This window comes from Pezoporus occidentalis, unplaced genomic scaffold (assembly GCF_034315485.1).
Source record: "Pezoporus occidentalis ecotype Australia unplaced genomic scaffold, CSIRO_AGI_Poc_V1 ctg28, whole genome shotgun sequence".
NCBI lineage: Eukaryota > Metazoa > Chordata > Aves > Psittaciformes > Psittacidae > Pezoporus > Pezoporus occidentalis.
This window is the reverse complement of record NW_026914718.1, coordinates 400,067-417,153: the sequence shown is the minus strand read 5'-3', so window position 1 is coordinate 417,153 and position 17,087 is coordinate 400,067. Positions and strand designations below refer to the sequence as shown.

Below are 17,087 nucleotides of genomic sequence, written 5' to 3'. Positions count from 1 at the left end.
TCCAGAATCAGCTTCAGAGAGGTACCTTCTAACTTCCCATAGCAACTCATCTGTGCATCACAACTAGCAATCCCATAGGAAACAGTGTGTGCATTGCAGGGAGGAGGAGAAAGGCTGAACAGGAGGAAGAGGGTGGCAATGCGACTTGTTTTCCTCTGCTTTTCTCTGATAAAACTGTCCTGGCCAGGTATTAGACCTAATTAAATCATACAGAAGACTTTTGTATTTCTTTCCTAATACAGTCGTCAGTGGCCCTATACCAGTGTAACCCTGATGTTCCCTTTTCTTGTTTTGGCAATTAGACTTAATGACAGTAGATTAATCCTGAGCTGAAGTGTTGGACAACACATTGTGGAACACTTCTTAGGATTCATTTGCCTTCACCCATTTGTCCAGAAGCCAGTCCTTCTCAGACTTCATTTACTCTGTTTTCACCTGGCTCTTTCTAGTACAACCAAAGAGATGGCCATTGAACTAGCTCTTAACCCACCAACCCCCCATTACATCCATCTGGAAATTGAGGGGATAAGGAGAGCAAACAAATAAAACATGATTCCTGTATCATGCAGTGAGAGGCCACAGCATTATGAGTGTCCTAGGTGCAAGTATGCATGGTAATTCCAAATGGCCCCATGTTTGGTTGTGGGGCTTCCCCCTCTGTCCTAGTGCTGGACCCATGCTGGTCAGAACTGCCAGCTGCTGCCACTACCTCCTGTTTTCATAAGGAAACCCACATCTCCCTCCCAGCACTAGAAAGCTTTCACCACCAGCCATGCATGCTGCAAACAGATGCCACAGCTATTCAGGGATACCCAGATCAGCAGCAGTCGTAACAAATCAGAAGGGCAAGGACCAATTATAGAGAAGCCTTTCTTAATGAAAGGTCTGGGAATGATGTTCTGGCTCTAGCAACCCAAGCAGAGATTTGCCGTTCCAGGGGAGTCAGGATTTCCCTCCCTTCATCTTTGTACTTTCTTCTTTTAGACAGAGGATAAAAACCAAAATAATAATCATATCCTTGGAAAGTATTTTCGACCCTTTACAAACACCTGCCCCTTCAGGTGTTTGTAAAAACTGAAGGTGTTTGTGAAAAGGAACCTCAGAGCAGCTTCCAGTGTCTGAAGGGGGCTACAAGGGTGCTGGAGAGGGACTCTTCATCAGGGACTGTAGCGATAGGACAAGAAGTGATGGGTTCAAACTGAAACAGGGGAAGTTCAGGTTAGATCTAAGGAAGAAGTTCCTCCCTGTTGAGGGTGCTGAGGCGCTGGCACAGGGTGGCCAGAGAAGCTGTGGCTGCCTCATCCCTGGCAGTGTTCAAGGCCAGGTTGGACGAGGCTTGGAGCAACCTGTTCTAGTGTGAGGTGTCCCTGCCCATGTCAGGGGTTTGGAACTGCATGATCTTAAGGTCCTTTCTAACCCAAACCAGTCTGGGATTCTATGTGTGTAACACACTGAGACAGAAAAAGCCAAGGGGCAAAAGCCAGAGCACTTAGTTGCTGACATTGATTATTCAGCTCCCCAGGACGGTGTTTCCAGAACATAGAATAAATGCAGCAAATAACATCAAACTGCTCCATGGATTTCTTTTTCTTAAATGTGACAGAAAGTGAGACATTACGTTGCCTTTTGCACTGTTTTGCAGTGGACAGTACCAGATCATCTCAAAAGTCTGAACTCTTCCTGGTTAACACTGCAGCTAAACCCAGTTAGCCTCATGCTGTCTGTAAGGAATGAAAACACGTCCCTGTGAACTTACTTCTGTGTGCACTCTGCCAGCTATGTTTGGAACCTATGATTTCTGCTATGTCCTGAGAGTTGTATGTATCCAATGCTGTAATTATCAACTCTTTCCTCCTCTTACACTTTAATCTGAGGTCTCGGATGTCATCCTTTTGGCTCAGAAGATGCCTCTCCACAGCAAGGTTCCCATTTTTCCCACACTCTGAATGGTATTCAACTGTGAGAACTGAGCTCATACATATTCCACTGCTCACAGTATTATGTCCCAGTTAAACATTTTCATACAAGATTTAAAAGCAAAACAGAACAGGTTATAATCCTTCATGTAGATTTGTACCTTGTCCTACGGTCATTTGCTTCTCTGGCAGAGGTTTGCATGACATCTTTCTAGTCAATAAAAAGAGGTCAGTCAATGCAAGTCAGAACATGTGCCTCAAAATAGCCATAGTCCAGCAGCCCATGAGACTGTATTATAATCAGTACTTTGAGGTGCTCTTCCAGCCACCATAATATCATGGCCAGTACACACAGTTACACTGCATACTGTATTGTACCTCAAACCCCCAACTTCTGTGTTCCTCTGAGATACAGCATGAGTTCAGCCAAAGGAAGGAAGCTCCTTCTTAGGCAAAAGAATGCAAGAACTTCTAACCCATGTAAGCAAAGACCGTACCCAGAGACATTCCACTAGTGATTTAGACACTGCCAGATCTATTTGATCTGACCACTGCTAAAACTGGACATACTGCAAAAACTGAAGGAAGCACTCAGCGAGTCTAGCCCTCTCCAGCAGCAATGAAGCCTTTTAGCAGGGTTTTGGATGCATGGTTGGATGTTGGCATCACAGCTCCTGAAGCTGAATACCTGAAAAATCAGTTGAGAAGTCTCTCCAAAAGAGTAAGCAAGGCAGACAGAGGAAGTATTAACTGATGCTGCAGGTATCATTTTAATCTGCAGGTCACACACATACAAAACCTTTTTCTTACCTGGTGGGTAAAGAAGATGGATGGATGAGTTTCAAAATGATTGTTATTATTATCCACAACAGCAATAATAATAGTAACAAGAACTCACCATGTAAAAGGTACTTGGATTTCTAATCCATTGCATCCCCAATACCAACACGTACACTCTGAGAGAGTCAGAACAGGGTTTCATTTAGGAATAAAATAGAAAATCCAACATTCTGATGCTGGAGGTTGATGCTGAGGTTTCTGATTTGTAAGTCTGATATTCTCTATAGACATCATAAACCATACTACTTAGCATATACTCTAGAAAACAAATAGCTAAGCTAAATTTAGGACACATGTAAAGAAGCATATGAGCTCAATACAAAGACCTTCCTTCACCACTGAGTGATACATCTCTTTTTTGCCACCTCCAAAAATCACAACTGCAGTCAACCTCTGCCTTTTCTCATGCAAAAGCACAGAAAAAAGCCACAATATGGGGCTCACCCTGGTCCCTATAAGGATTCTATTATTCTTCAGTTGTTCTTCTCTATACTGACTCTCTGAACCATCACAGTGTTTCCATTTATTTAGAGTATCCAGGGGGGAAAAAACTCAGGATAAAAGCCAGTAACCCATCTTACTAACAAAGCAGTAACACTTCAGTGGCCCTTCTTTCCTAAGTCATTTGATTTTTATAGCCGTTTTATAGCCATTAAGAACATGTCTTCAGTGGAAGTATGATGAAGTAAATAGTCACTCAGTGTCTTGCTGAACACACTGCAGCTCCTACACTCTGTTAGAACTGTTCTTATTTAGTCTACAAGAGAGAGCATACATGAAAAATAACTTAAAAAGAGCAGGCAAAAAGTCATGTGGAGGGCAAAAATGCACAGCCTTTAAAAAGAATTATTTATATATTAAATAGGGGAGGTTTGTATTTTCTTTTTAAAATGTAGCTTACAGCAAAATTATCTCCCTTAAAATAAGAGAACAGTATTAATGCTTGGATCAAGGGCAATTCAACCATAAATTGCCCTGCATTCCAGAATCCCATTACCCCCTCAGCTCAAAGGACAGTACAAGGGGTAAAGGGAGGGGGAATCACTTGTGTAATAGGATTTCTAAATTCTACCTTATATAGCAAGGGCAGTCAGGTTTCTTACCATCTAGAAGACCGTGATCCACAGCTCAGTGCCCAGCCTGCAAGTTTAGGGGGTGGGGTGGGTGGGGTGGGGGGTGTGGGTGTTAAATCTGCAAGAAGAATGCTTTCAACACATCCTGACCTCCACAGTTTAAGGCCACAGTATAAAAGTAATGAGAAGTGTAAGTGTTCCAGTGACACCAGTAATATTTTTCAGCTTTCTATTTTTAGGATTTCTTGGCAAGGTTTCGTCTCTAACCCTGGCTCCCAGTTTCTGTCTAATAGCCCAAGCTGCCAACAGGGGTTTAGAGGAGGAATGCCTTGTGGCAAGTTTTTCTGACTTATTACAGGAAGGGCAAAATGTGATTCTCCCCCCACCGTTAGCCAAAAATGGAGGTTCAAAGAATCTCCAGGAATCCAGCAGCCAGCAGTCCATTCATCTGTGTCAAATCCCTGTGAATTGATGCTTATTCAAGTCAGGATCCCAGCTTCATACCACAAACTCCCTACTCCAATCTTCCTTCTCAGTAAACATAGAGTGAAAATGCACTTTTCATATTCGCCCTCTCGGTGTTTGACAGGTATAAGCCAGCTTTTATTTTGCAGTCACATCCAAGACACAGAAGGGATGAAGGCCATAATTCAGTTAAGATCTTTGGCTGCAAAAAATTATGGTGATGACTGATCAAAACACTGCAGATAGCACTGAAATACAACTGGGGGAGTATTCACAAGGATTCTGGCTAGGTATTGATTCCTCGCTTTTATTTGTCTGTGACAAGGTACAATACATACATTTCTTAACGAAAATTTCCACAGTATGTGGAAGCAACAGAGAGAAACTGAATATTTAAAAGGAAATTATTACATCCACAATGAATTTCAGAACAGCTCCCACTTTAAAGTATTCCGTGCGCAATCCTGGAGCAATGTTAATCATTCTCATCCTGTTTTCTCATTCTCAGAGAGTTAAGGTTATATTTTTAAACCCTGTGAGCCAGTCCTTTGCAGCTAAAGTTGTCTGAGTTGGAATGAAAAGGAGTTTAAAACTCTGGTGAGTTCCACCTAATTCATTTTTCCATCTAATGCCCTCCAACATTGCTGAAACCTGTTCAGGTTTGCTGAGTTTTTGAATGACATTCCAACGCTGTTACACTGACAACTTCAATAGAGCTGCAAAGCTCAAGAAGAAGCAAGCATGGCTGGAATCTCAGTCAGAGCTGCCTAAGGCTCAGCTTCCACCCTTCCAGAAGAGCCTCTGCCTCTGAACATGAGGGCCATCCACAATGAAACCAAGCACTTGGTTCTGGTCAATTAGTTCTACATTTTAATGAATATCAATGGCCTTTCAGGAGGGATTGCAAGGGAGAAATAAGATGAATAAGTAAAACAGCCTTTTACTCTCAAAACAGTGTTTATCCATTTCTCCTTTTATGAGTGTTTAGTGCAGTCATTGATCTCAGCTGATACATTAAAAACAGTCTCCTTTTTCTGTGAGGAAAACAGCCAAGTGCCATGGTTTGGTGACACAGAGGCGATCCCATCACTCTTTTGAGAGTTCTGACAGTGTTCCTTTTGTCTAGACCCTCACATCTTAAAGCCTTCATGCTACATGGGTAAACGCATTCCTAAACAGGAATTCTTTCCAAATGGAGGCTGAGGAAAGAAAAGCCATCCCCATGCTGTTTTGACATGGTTCCACAGTGAAGAACACTATGGCTTTTGCCTTCAGATCACTGGTTTAAAAACACCGGAATCCATGAACCCTAAAATCCTTCAAGTTTTGTTCAGTTTGAGTCAATAGATTCTCCTATTTTCTCAGGTGGGGACACATTTGATGCAACTACAACTACCCAGATCTCAATGGGAAATAAGTCAGGACTTACCCATGGAAAAGTTAGGGGTCAAATGTCTCGTAACAGTTAACAGAAGACACACCTTTGCGTCAGAGTAACTGCAAACCTCAGCATCCTTCTACTTAGGCAAATGCCAACCACAGGACAAGAGACTGGCCACCAGACATCCCCCTGGTGGTCCACCGTGACCCGTCATGACTTCAGCTCCTCAAGTTACCACTGCCACTGGTGACTTGGGGCTGGCAGAGCTGAGTGAAGAGTGTCCGTTTGCATGTGAATATAGTTCTTCTTACAGTGCCCATCAACACCCATACACAAAGTAGCACTTCTCCTGCTCAAGCACAAAGGCAAGAAGGAACTGTTCCAAACACCTTAAAGACAGGCTAAAAATACAACCCTTTGTTTAGCCACCCACCAAAATTACAGCTGTGTGAAATCCAGGTCAGAATCCTCAGGTTGAACTCACTCATCTTCTGTCTGATGGATCTTTCTCTCTCACACATACATGAGTGCACACAAACCCACATGTAGTCCTGTTGCCACCGTGCACAGGCTTAAATGCATCTACTTGCATTCAAGACCACAACACTATCAGCCTATCACTGAAACCCCATGAGCTGCCACTGCAATAAATCTAGAGAGAGCCTCCGTAAATCCTACGGGGAGCCTTCAAGGACAAAGACCCAAATGGTTTTAATTTCCCTCTAAGTGATAGCCATAGTTAATACCAGATTTGGCAGGAAGCAGGCATTCCATGCCCATTGGGCTTATACGGACATGAAAAAGAGTTTATGTTTGACATTTGCTTTAAAAACATAATGAAAACCTTTTGCTCTTTCAAGTCTCAAACTTGCATTAGTTTCTGAGAGTCTTATTACTTTGAAAAAAAGCATTTGTTGGCTCTGATTGCTTGGATAGCCAACAAAAAAGCATTAGGAATAGGGTCTTTTTTAGCGCTCTGTAGCTGGATGACAGAGATCAAGGAGCAACAGAAACAAGATGCTGAACAGCACATTCCCTCTCTGTCCCCCTTACAACTGCTTTTGATAAATAAGAAGTGGCTTACGACATCAAGCTCTGATTCATCACTGGCAGCTCTCCACCAGTTAACAGAAAGGAAAGGACATGCGGTATTTTCACATACTGTCCCAATTCTCTTCATGTGTTTTGTCCCTTAATATCACACACAGCATTTGCCTGATGCCCTGGTGGCACAGCCAAACCATATGGCAAATACGGATAACAGTGGAGATCCAAAAGCAACTTTCCATCAGCTGTGCTCCGGATTCCTACCAGACATGGAATGGAGGGCTAATGCTTCCAGTGTTACATGCACTAGGGTAGGACAGGGCTGGGAAGGCTTATCGAATCATGGAATGGTTTGGATTGGAAGGGACCTTTAAAGCTCATCCAGTTCAACCCCCCTGCAATGAGCAAGGACATCTTCAACTACATCAGCCTACCCAGAACCACATCCAGCCTGGCCTGGGATGTCTCCAGGGATGGGGCATCCACCACCTCTCTGGGCAACCTGTGCCAGGGTTTTACCACCCTCATTGTACAGAATTTCTTCCTCACATCCAGCCTGAATCTCCCTCTTTTAGTTTCAAACCATCACTCTTCATCCTGTTGCAACAGGGCTAAAAAGCCTCCCATCTTTCTTACAGGCCTCTTTTAAGAACTAACGGGCTGAAACAAGGTCTCACTGGAATCTTCTCTTCTCCAGGCTGAACAACCCATTTGTGGTTGAGAGTCCTCTCAGGGCAGAAAATAACAAAGGGGCAAGGCCAGGTAGCTCTGAGAGCTTGAAGCAGCAGTTTATGAAGCTCTTGCAAGTCCCACAGTCAAACTATAACCAACCTAGTCCTTCCATCCTGAAATCTACATGGGAACCAAAAAGATCAGTCTTATTCTATATGTCACAGCTCCTGACATCACACCATGTGTAAGGCAGCAAATATAAAAGCATAATTCAACTATTAAAAATGGTGACTTAAGGAACAGTTCTGTGCTTTGTCCTAGATCCATCATGATCATGACTTACTGCATTATGTTGCATTACTTAAAATTAATACCCCAACAACTTCACTTTACCCTGTCACCCTAAAGACTTCTTCCTTTAGCTTTATGCATGTTATAAAATGAAACAGGCTAGGAATGAATGAGAGCACCTATTCACTTCAGTCAGCTCTGCCTTCCTTTAGCTTTTTCTCTCCTACTATAGACGAACAGCTCTGATAAACAACAGTGGCAGTTGACTCTCTAAAACATTTCACATCTCTGTTATTTGTGACAGCTGAAACAGGTATTTGTGCACTTAACCCAAAAGGGGATCCACAAGGCAGTGGGATTTGGCTTTGACTGCAAAGACCTTATAAGAAGCCATAGCCAGGAACCCATTACTACAGAAAGCAGTATTGACTGATGGCTAATGCACAGATAAACTGAAGTGAAAAGATCTGTTACAGGCTGCCCTACCAAGTTTTATTTTTGGGTAAATGTCTTCATCATTCCATTAATTTCATTAGAGCCAAGATGGGAAAGTGCTGCACTATGAGAGAGACAGTGGAGAATCTGCAAAATGATGACTTTAAAATTTCCATACAAGTAACATCCGAGGTTGTCACTTGTTTCACTTGAAAAACAACCTCTAGGACTTCACATACAAGTTTTAACTTGGGTATGCTACTCAGTTTGAAGGCAGAGGTATTCTCAATGATCATCTGAACAGATTTCAAGCAGAGCTTTTAATTAAAGTAACTGTTCAGACATAAAGCACCAAGATATACATGTTCATTTCAGGTTATTCTCCTCCCTGCTGTCCTTCTATGGTGATAAAATTCGCCCTTTGCCTTCTAGGTGAAAATTCCTTTCCCATTCAGTCTTCCAACTGGCAGGTCACTGAATGAGAAAACAGAGTTTCATAAACACACCTCACAGTAATCCTCCAAGAAAAAGGAGCTACCAGTTAAGCAGAATAGTGATTTCTGACCCCGAAAGTGGTGAGGCAATAGGGCTGAGACTGCGTAGAATGCTAGACAGCAAATGCAAGAAATCCTGGACTGGTTTAATGCTTTTTCTAAAGACAAAACCATTATACAAGTCCTAAATGGGTGCACTGTCAAACAGCATCTTGTAAATGCCTTGGGCAGTCACAAAGCAGCATCATACACCTCTCCCCATCTTGCAAGGGACTGGAGAGGGCATAAACTACGACAAGAATAACCTCACCCCTCACACACACTGAGAAGCACCTAGCGCACACTCAGCATCAGGAACATGCTTATTTTTTACATTCCCACTGCATGCACTTGAGTTGGCATGGGAAAACCATGTCTAGCTGCAAAATCTAGTCCCATTTACTTTGGCTCTTTATGTATTAAAACCAGAGAAGGCTGGAAGGAGGAAAGAAAGAAAACTGCTGTTTTCTCTTCACCTGTATTCAAGAGAATATCTTTACATCTGAGGGGGGATTCACATGTGGAAGGGAAAGGCTTTTCCCAGAAGTGATCAATTCTAGAAAGTGGAAGGTCTCATAAAATGAAGTCACGACACGAACGTAGCTGCAATATCCAGCCACTGGACCCAGTGGTATCATGTACCAGCTAGATTTGAAGCAGATTGTACCTACTTACAGACAACACATTCATTTCTCCCTCAGTGTTATCCGAGACGTTCATTCTATCAGTTTTCTGGACAACTAAAGACCATGTACCACAGCCTCTTTTCTACTGGCCAAACCTAGATAGCAGGAATTCACCTAACTAAAGCAGGAGTACAGCGTATGAGCTTACAGGGTTTCTTGCAAACTGTTTAGCTTCTAACTTAGATCTCCTTTTCCTCCCTTGGTCCCTCTCGCATATGTCTTCCCAACCCAACCCATATATAAGGTGGCTAACATGAAGAATATTGTTAACTACCGCCCATGCTAAAGATGAAAAGCCCCCCAAAATCTGAGTTGAATTTCCTATACGGTATTTGTACATGAGCTGCCAGGACCCTAAATACCCTTTATAAATTATTTTCAGGGTAAGAGGTATCTTTACTCACCTGGAGTTTATAAGCAGTCATTATCAGCATTGTATGAGACTTAATCAGGATTCTTAGATGTTACTAATGTGGTTTAGTCACACCAGTAGTCTCTTATAATGCTGTAAGTGATCCATGAAGAGCTGGGAACAGCACTGAAAGTTTTAGGGCTGTAAGAGCCATAGAATCTGACTCCAACTCAGTAATTGCAGCTATGTAAACCAGGGCCTATATTATAACATCACAACTAAGCATGTTAAAGTATAAAATATCAGGGTTAAACAAGTGAAAATCTGTACCAGGATACACCACAGAGTTTCACACCCAAGCATCCCATGATCCACACGAGGGCAAAAAGGAGGGCAATGGGCAAGAAAGCTGGTTTTGTAAGGGTACCTGAAAGGATGCAACAAAGCAAAAGGAAATATCAAGTAGTTACCTCTTCAGAGGAAAACAGAAGAGAGTATAATGCTAAGAGTTGTTATATTTGGGGAGGAGAAGGAAATTCATCATGACCAGCACCATACATGAGTCACTAGGGGATGAAACATTCCTGAACTTTAATTCAGTAAAATATCTTAAGTCACCCTTAAAATTCATTTTCAATTTCTAGAGATGTCAAGACCACATGAACCTTTAAGTACTTTATTGTATAGGAACAGGCTTAAGAAACTGCTTATGTTCAAGTGCTTTGTTCAATAAAGAACCCTGCTGATGGAACTGAGTACATATTTAACCATGGCATGATTCCTCAACCTCTGAGAGAAGTAAAGCAGAGTGGAGGAGGAAGGGAAATGCTGCTAGCATTTTACTTTCCCATGAGAGCGGCTGGGATTGCTGAGGCACCAGTGCTACTCGAGCATGTGTTACACGAGGAGGAGCTCTCTCTGCTGTTGGGAAGCCATGGGACCTACATCAGGCCCCAGGGTCAGAAGGAAGGACCAGCTAGAATGAAGGAGATGTAGGAAAGGGAGTATGATTCTCATTCCACATATCATAAAAGAACTCACATGTTTTGAATAACAATTTTGACAATTTAATCGTTGGTTTGGATGATTAAACAATGTGTATCAGGGATGGAATTGTGATCTGAACCATCTGTGCAAAGAAATGGCTTTATGGAATGGCAGGGTGACTGAAACTATTCAACCTCCTTGCTTGTAACCAGCTAGATTTGAAGCAGATTGTACCTACTTACAGACAACACATTCATTTCTCCCTCAGTGTTATCCGAGACGTTCATTCTATCAGTTTTCTGGACAACTAAAGACCATCCAAGATCCAAGAAACTTCCCTATTTAGATTAAAAACCAGAACCAACAGTGATTTTTCCTTTATAATGATACAATTTGCCATTCATAGTCAGTAGGAAGAAACAATTCTGAAATTACAAAGCAAAAGCAATGCTCAAAGTAACCCACAAACTATAAAAAAAAAAGAAGACGTTTTTCTATTTTAAGTTTCATGGGAAAGTTGTTCATCTTTCCAGACATCACTTGAGGGCTGTAACTGAGCCATTTGGGAACCTTTCACATTCCTCCTATACCCTTAATATTCTTCTGGAAGGCAAAAAAGGGTTCTAAATCCTTCCTTGCTTCTCAGTTCCTCTCGGGAATTATTTTTATTATAACTTGAGGCTGCCTTTATCTTTCAGAGAAAAAAAGTATCTTTACTTCCAACTTGTTGAAAACCACTTTAATCCAGCCTGTTTTCCACAGGACATGTCACAGCTGTCAGACAGAAGGCAGGATACCAAGGTGAAATGCAATTCTTTCCAGTAACAGCCATTATGTTCCAGTGTGTTTCACCTGCCCGAGATCCCCTGGAAACCTAACTGACACGGTAGCTACAATTGCTTGAGGTTTTTGAAAGGTTTTTTCCTTTCCTTGGTTATTAAAAACATGACAACTTGCAATGAAGGAACCAGACATTGTACTGAAGACCGTAAAAAGAGCGCCAGTTGCATAATGTGCAGTCTTTAGTAAGCTGGCTTCCCCAAGATACTCATATACTAAATAACGTTAGCAACAGGGCTATCATCACATGAATTAACCTGACTGGTTAAGTAATAGTAATGGAGTGGGAACAAGAATGCATAGTCAAAGGGATTTCCCATCTACATACAATAATAAACATTATGCAGCTTTCACCCAGAATGCATTCATTACATGAAAGGACACATGTATTAACAAAAGGGTGATTGGCCTACAAGATTCATAGAGACATACAGAATCACAGAATGGTTTGGGTTGGAAAGGACCTTAAGATCATCCAGTTCCAACCCCCCTGCCATGGGCAGGGACGCCTTACACTAGACCATGTTGCCCAAGGCTCTGTCCATCCTGGCTTGAACACTGCCAGGGATGGAGCATTCATCAGCTTCTTGAACACAGTTTGACTAACAGTGCCCCAGGCTGGGTCTTCCATGGTTGCCATCACCTTGGCCTGCACTGGCAAAAAGATATATTAAATTATTAAAGATTCTTGTTGTTTTATTCTGACTTCTCTGTTTTATAACACAATACAAGGAAATGATGCTAAAGACTTCTGAACTTGTGGGCATTTTGGGCCAGTGCTGTTATTTGCTTAGTATTCAATCCAAACCCCCTGTAAAATCTTTCTTCCTGGAAGAAATATTTTGCTTCCAATTCTTTCCATCTGTACAAATAAATCATCAGTAGCAGAAGCCAGAATATTCCTGTAGGGAGATTATGGACTGAGTGATACTGGTGATTACCCTCTGATGTAGCGTAGCATCCTCACATTTGCACACTCACCCAGTCAGAGATACCAAGATATAACACAGAAGCCTACTGTATGGAGAAGACAGTACAGAGATCCACTGGACTGTCCCTTTTCCTTGCTTTGCACAAGTGACAACTCATTACTCCAAAAGTAATATGCTTCAGTGGACAAGCATTTCAATGAGGCTCAGACCTGAAGTCTGTTATGTATTCACTGAGCAAGTCTGAAAAAGTTACTTGATTTACTTCACTTTGCGTTTCAGTTTCCACTATTGGTTCTTGCTGATGTAAGACAGCAGGACTGGTACAAACTTTTTTTCTTCTCCCTTACAATATTATACACAAAGAAAAACGAAATTTAAAGAAGTGGGTAAAAAGTAAAGATTGAGACAATGAGTTTTCAGGTAACGCTGGGATCTGCTCAGGAAGGTTCACCTACAGCAACTGAGCCAGAGCTGGTGCTTGCATTCAGTCCTGATCCAGTCTACGCTGAACAGCAAATTCAGTAGTCACTACCACAGCAGCCCCTCACAGAAAGCTGATAAACCACCCAAGGATGAGGCCTAACCAAGAAACATAATGTCAACTATGTGCCAATTTTCAGTTAGCCTAATTCCATTGATTCCAAGAGAAAAATACTTACTTGTCTAGTGTAACCCTACTAGAAAAATATACCTCTCCCTTGAAAATGCAAAACAAACAAATCCCCTCAGTCTTTAAAACACCTTCCTAGCATCAAATTTATGCTATTTTACCCTCAACTTTATATTAAGACCTTTTGCCATATTCTGAGACAGAATGTCTAATATTACAACCATTTCAACCCCCCAGTGGTAGCAATTCAGATGGTGTATTGTATAATTATGTATCTTCCTGCTGGAGGAGAAAGATCAATAGAAATTCAACAATAGAGAAAGCTCACATTTTAAGCTGTTGCCAATTGACTCCTTTTTCATGTTCCAGATGTAAAATAAAGGCACTGATGTTAATACATCCTGCCCACATGTTTTCTGTTCCCTAATAGCAGCATAAATTGGAGCCTATGCCAGCTTTTGTAGACTACTCCATCATTTGAACTCATTTTATAACCAATATTTTGAGAATTACTGGCCCAGCTTCCCTCATCACTCACACTAATTTAAAACTGATTAAATGCAATTGGTTTCAGAGAAGAAACTCTTGATTTATACTAATATATAATAATAGAAGAATGCAAACCATCCATTTCATGGAACTTGGTATGAGGGTGGTGAAGCTCTGCTTAGCCACAGCAGTCCCTGTTAAATTGACATGGACTGCTGCTAAGGAAACCACCGGATTTCTTTATCTTGTTGCTTGGTATTAGCCTCTCCCAGTTCTTTTAAGTGTCACAGAGAGAGGAGGTTAACATTATTTAGTTTGTTCTCTTGCCCCTGGGTTTAATGCTCAGGTTTTCTTGACCCTTCAGTATATCTTAACAAGGAAAGGAAGACTCATGAAGAAACATGGTTGTAAAATCTAGTTTAAAAGGAGTTACTTCTAAGCAATATTAATAACATCAGTTAGCTGGAGAGCCCTCTGAGAAGCAGACTCTCAATTAGCAGCCCCAAAGAACAACAGGAACCAAAGTGTGGTGGGGCAAAGCTGCCATGGGGAACAGGTAACACAACAGCAGGATGCTGTTTTGGAGCAATAGGGTTACCCATCTTAACTAAGTCCTTGTAATATAACACAAAACTAGTGATGTGTAACTAGCACAAAAAAGAAAACAAGCATGGCTCTTGGAATATGTTCTTAATGTGTTTCAAGAGCATCCAATAAAATTGGGGTTACCAGGCACCAACTGAGTCGGTGTGCAATAACCAGTTAGTAACCTTCCCTCTAGTAAAACGTGCCCCATTAACAGTCTAAAATCAGACTCCTGGTCCTTGATCTAAGAGTTAGTAGAAAATTCGTCCTTATCAATCTGGGGAGGGCAGGGGGGAAGGAGTTTGCTACAGTAATTTTTCTTTCCAACGTAACATTATGATTTTCAGGTTTAATACAGTGCATAAGGTCACAGGCTAATGTTTCTTTGGCAAGAGATCACTGGAGATCATTGTATATGCTTTCAAATGGAATAAAGCTCCTTCTTTTAATTCTGAGAGAAGGCAAAATATTTCAGCCCTTTAAATGAGCCACTTGTCTACAACTGAACGCTGGCCATTTTACACCTCAGAAGAGAGCAATTCTGGCACCAACACATACACTCTGCTATTTCCTTGGCAGCTTTGTGGTTTGAAATGTTAGACACAAGAGTGATGGAGATTGTCCCAAAGACAGAGTGCCGATGAGATGCTCAAGGGGAGCTTGAAACCAGTACAGATTATTTAGTGCATGTTTACCACTTGTGTGGTATATTCTGTATGAATTTCTGGGAAACTAATCCTAAAAGGTTTCATCAGAACTGGTATGTTTTCAGAAGGGATTTGAAATGAAAGCGATTGCTCAGTTAAGCATGCAAAAGGAGAGGGAGACTGCTAGAGTGTGCTGAACCCAAGTCAGCAAAAACATTTACACATATGCTTAAAATGAATTTAATCCAGTGTTGAACCAAACTTTCAGAGGTAACGCAGAAGGAAGAGCATGAAACTTCAAAGGTCCAGAGGTTTGCTTAGCAAACCAGAAACAGAGATGCTTGAATGAGCCTCTGGAATGAGTTGCATGGAGCTGAGAGACTCTGACAATGCTCTGGAAAGGTTTGTGGTACCTCCTGTTTGCAGCTCCGCCGAGAGGCTGCTATTTTGGCAATTCCCCTGGTTTTGGCCACAGCCATAAACTCAAAGACCAAATCACTGAGACCAAATGGGTTTAAAACCATAAGCTGATCAAAACCTTTCATACCCGTCCACAGTCATGAACTCGAGGGGAACCCATCACTGGGACCGGATGGGTTTAAAACCGTAAGTTGATCTAAAACTTTCCTACCCGTGAAAAGTTAACATGTGTACTTCAGGATTAGCAACCCACCCCTATTTTTGGCCGCTCTATTTCCATAACTACCCCCAAAACAAGCGATTTAGGCGCCTATTCAGAGGTAGCCGACGCCCGCCCCGCCTCCCCCCTCCGCGCCGGGGCCGGGGCAGCGCATCCCGCGTACCTGAATCATGGTCTCGGCTCCTCCTTGCGCCGAGCGGCGGCGGGGCCGGGGCCGGGACCGGGTCTCGGTGCCGCGGCTCGCCAGGCTCGCCCGGCCGCCCATGGGCTCCCCGGGGCTCACCCGCCGCCAGCGCTCATGAGCCCCCCCCGGCTGCCACCCGCGCTCCCGTTCTCCCAGCTCCTTCCCGCTCCGCTTTCGCCTTTTGTTACCGTGCTCCCGAGCTGACCACACCGTGCCCCCTCCGGAGCCCGGACGACAAATCAGAGAGCCGGTGCCGAAAGCTCTGTGCTCCAGCTGGGGAAATACAGCCTTCCCTTATCCTGGTGGGAGGGTTTTTGGATCACTGAGCGGTGCGGATACAGTAACGGCGAAATTAGGAACTCGCAAAACAGTCTTCGCTGCTTTTGTGCAGAAGGAAAGCGAGCTTTCCAGTGATCTGTCACTAAAGTAAACCGATAGTACCCGAGTAACTTGAGAGAGAAAAACAGGTATTTAAAGTTGACACCAAGAATGACTTTGAAAACAGTTTCAGAACGGGAGAACCTACAAGAATTTCCTGCTTCTTTGTGTAATCTGCCTGCATGTGTCCACGAATTCATTCCCTTGAGTTTGTAACAGAACTTATTTTCCCTGCCTGCAAAAGGGTGCATAGTGCTAAGGGGAGGACAAATAACCATGTAATGAAAGCACAGCACTGTAACCTTAGAGATGGTCATTTGCTATTCCATGCAATTCAAGTTTGCAGAAATGTGCTGTGATTTTGCCTGGTTTAATTCTTCAATCTCCATCTCTATGGAAAGTACAGCTGCTTTACAAAACAGTGCTGAGAATCTGCAGCTCCCACCACAACCTTTGGGTGTAACACTGGGTAACTCTGGTTGCTATATAACGAAGGGATCATGGGCAAAAAGCTTCAGTTCTCTTCTCTTTGGGTTTCCAAGTTTCCTCCTCTGCTAAAATGGACATGGAATAAATCAGTGTTTCCCAGACCCTGACGCGTCCTGAGGAATTCAAGACACTTCTACTTGACATGCTGTAAAAGATGTCTGTAACTGAACAGCAGAGAGTTTATTACCCATTTCCAAACATTTGAACTGCAGTGTTCTACCATCTTAAAATAGATTTGGAGGCACTGGGTCAATGGGGTTTGGTTTTCCTCAAGGAGTTATTACCAAATAATTTCTGCACATTATTGTGATAACATCTGGCATGCTATGATTTAGGTCAAAACAATGTCTTTTATACAGCTAAAAAGGAAAAATAATTAAACTGGTTTTAACACTATTCCATTTTTTTTTTTTGGTACCATTGTTACTTTGACAGTATAGGAATGGCCACTGACAGGTTTGAAATCCCTCTGCAGAAAGGAATGAAATGGCATAAACATGGAAAAGTCAACCCTTTCTGAAGGCCTTTTCATTGTTCTACCTCACTGGAATGATCACTTACATTGCTTCAGTGGTTTGACCCTGCTTTTAACTACTGTCATCTTCTAAATATGGC

At 42.4% G+C, this 17,087-nt stretch overlaps 1 protein-coding gene across 3 annotated transcripts in view; it reads right to left on the bottom strand.

Moving 5' to 3' along the window:
• TNS3 (tensin 3) overlaps positions 1–15,757 on the bottom strand; it is a 197,475-nt gene extending 181,718 nt beyond the window's left edge. For all 3 annotated transcript variants that reach the window (XM_062625324.1, XM_062625326.1, XM_062625325.1), the window contains exon 1: positions 15,585–15,757. In XM_062625324.1, the coding sequence (XP_062481308.1) occupies positions 15,585–15,686 (102 nt within the window). In that variant the 5' untranslated portion in view covers positions 15,687–15,757. The remainder of the gene's footprint in view (positions 1–15,584) is intronic.
• Positions 15,758–17,087: the final 1,330 nt, after the last annotated feature.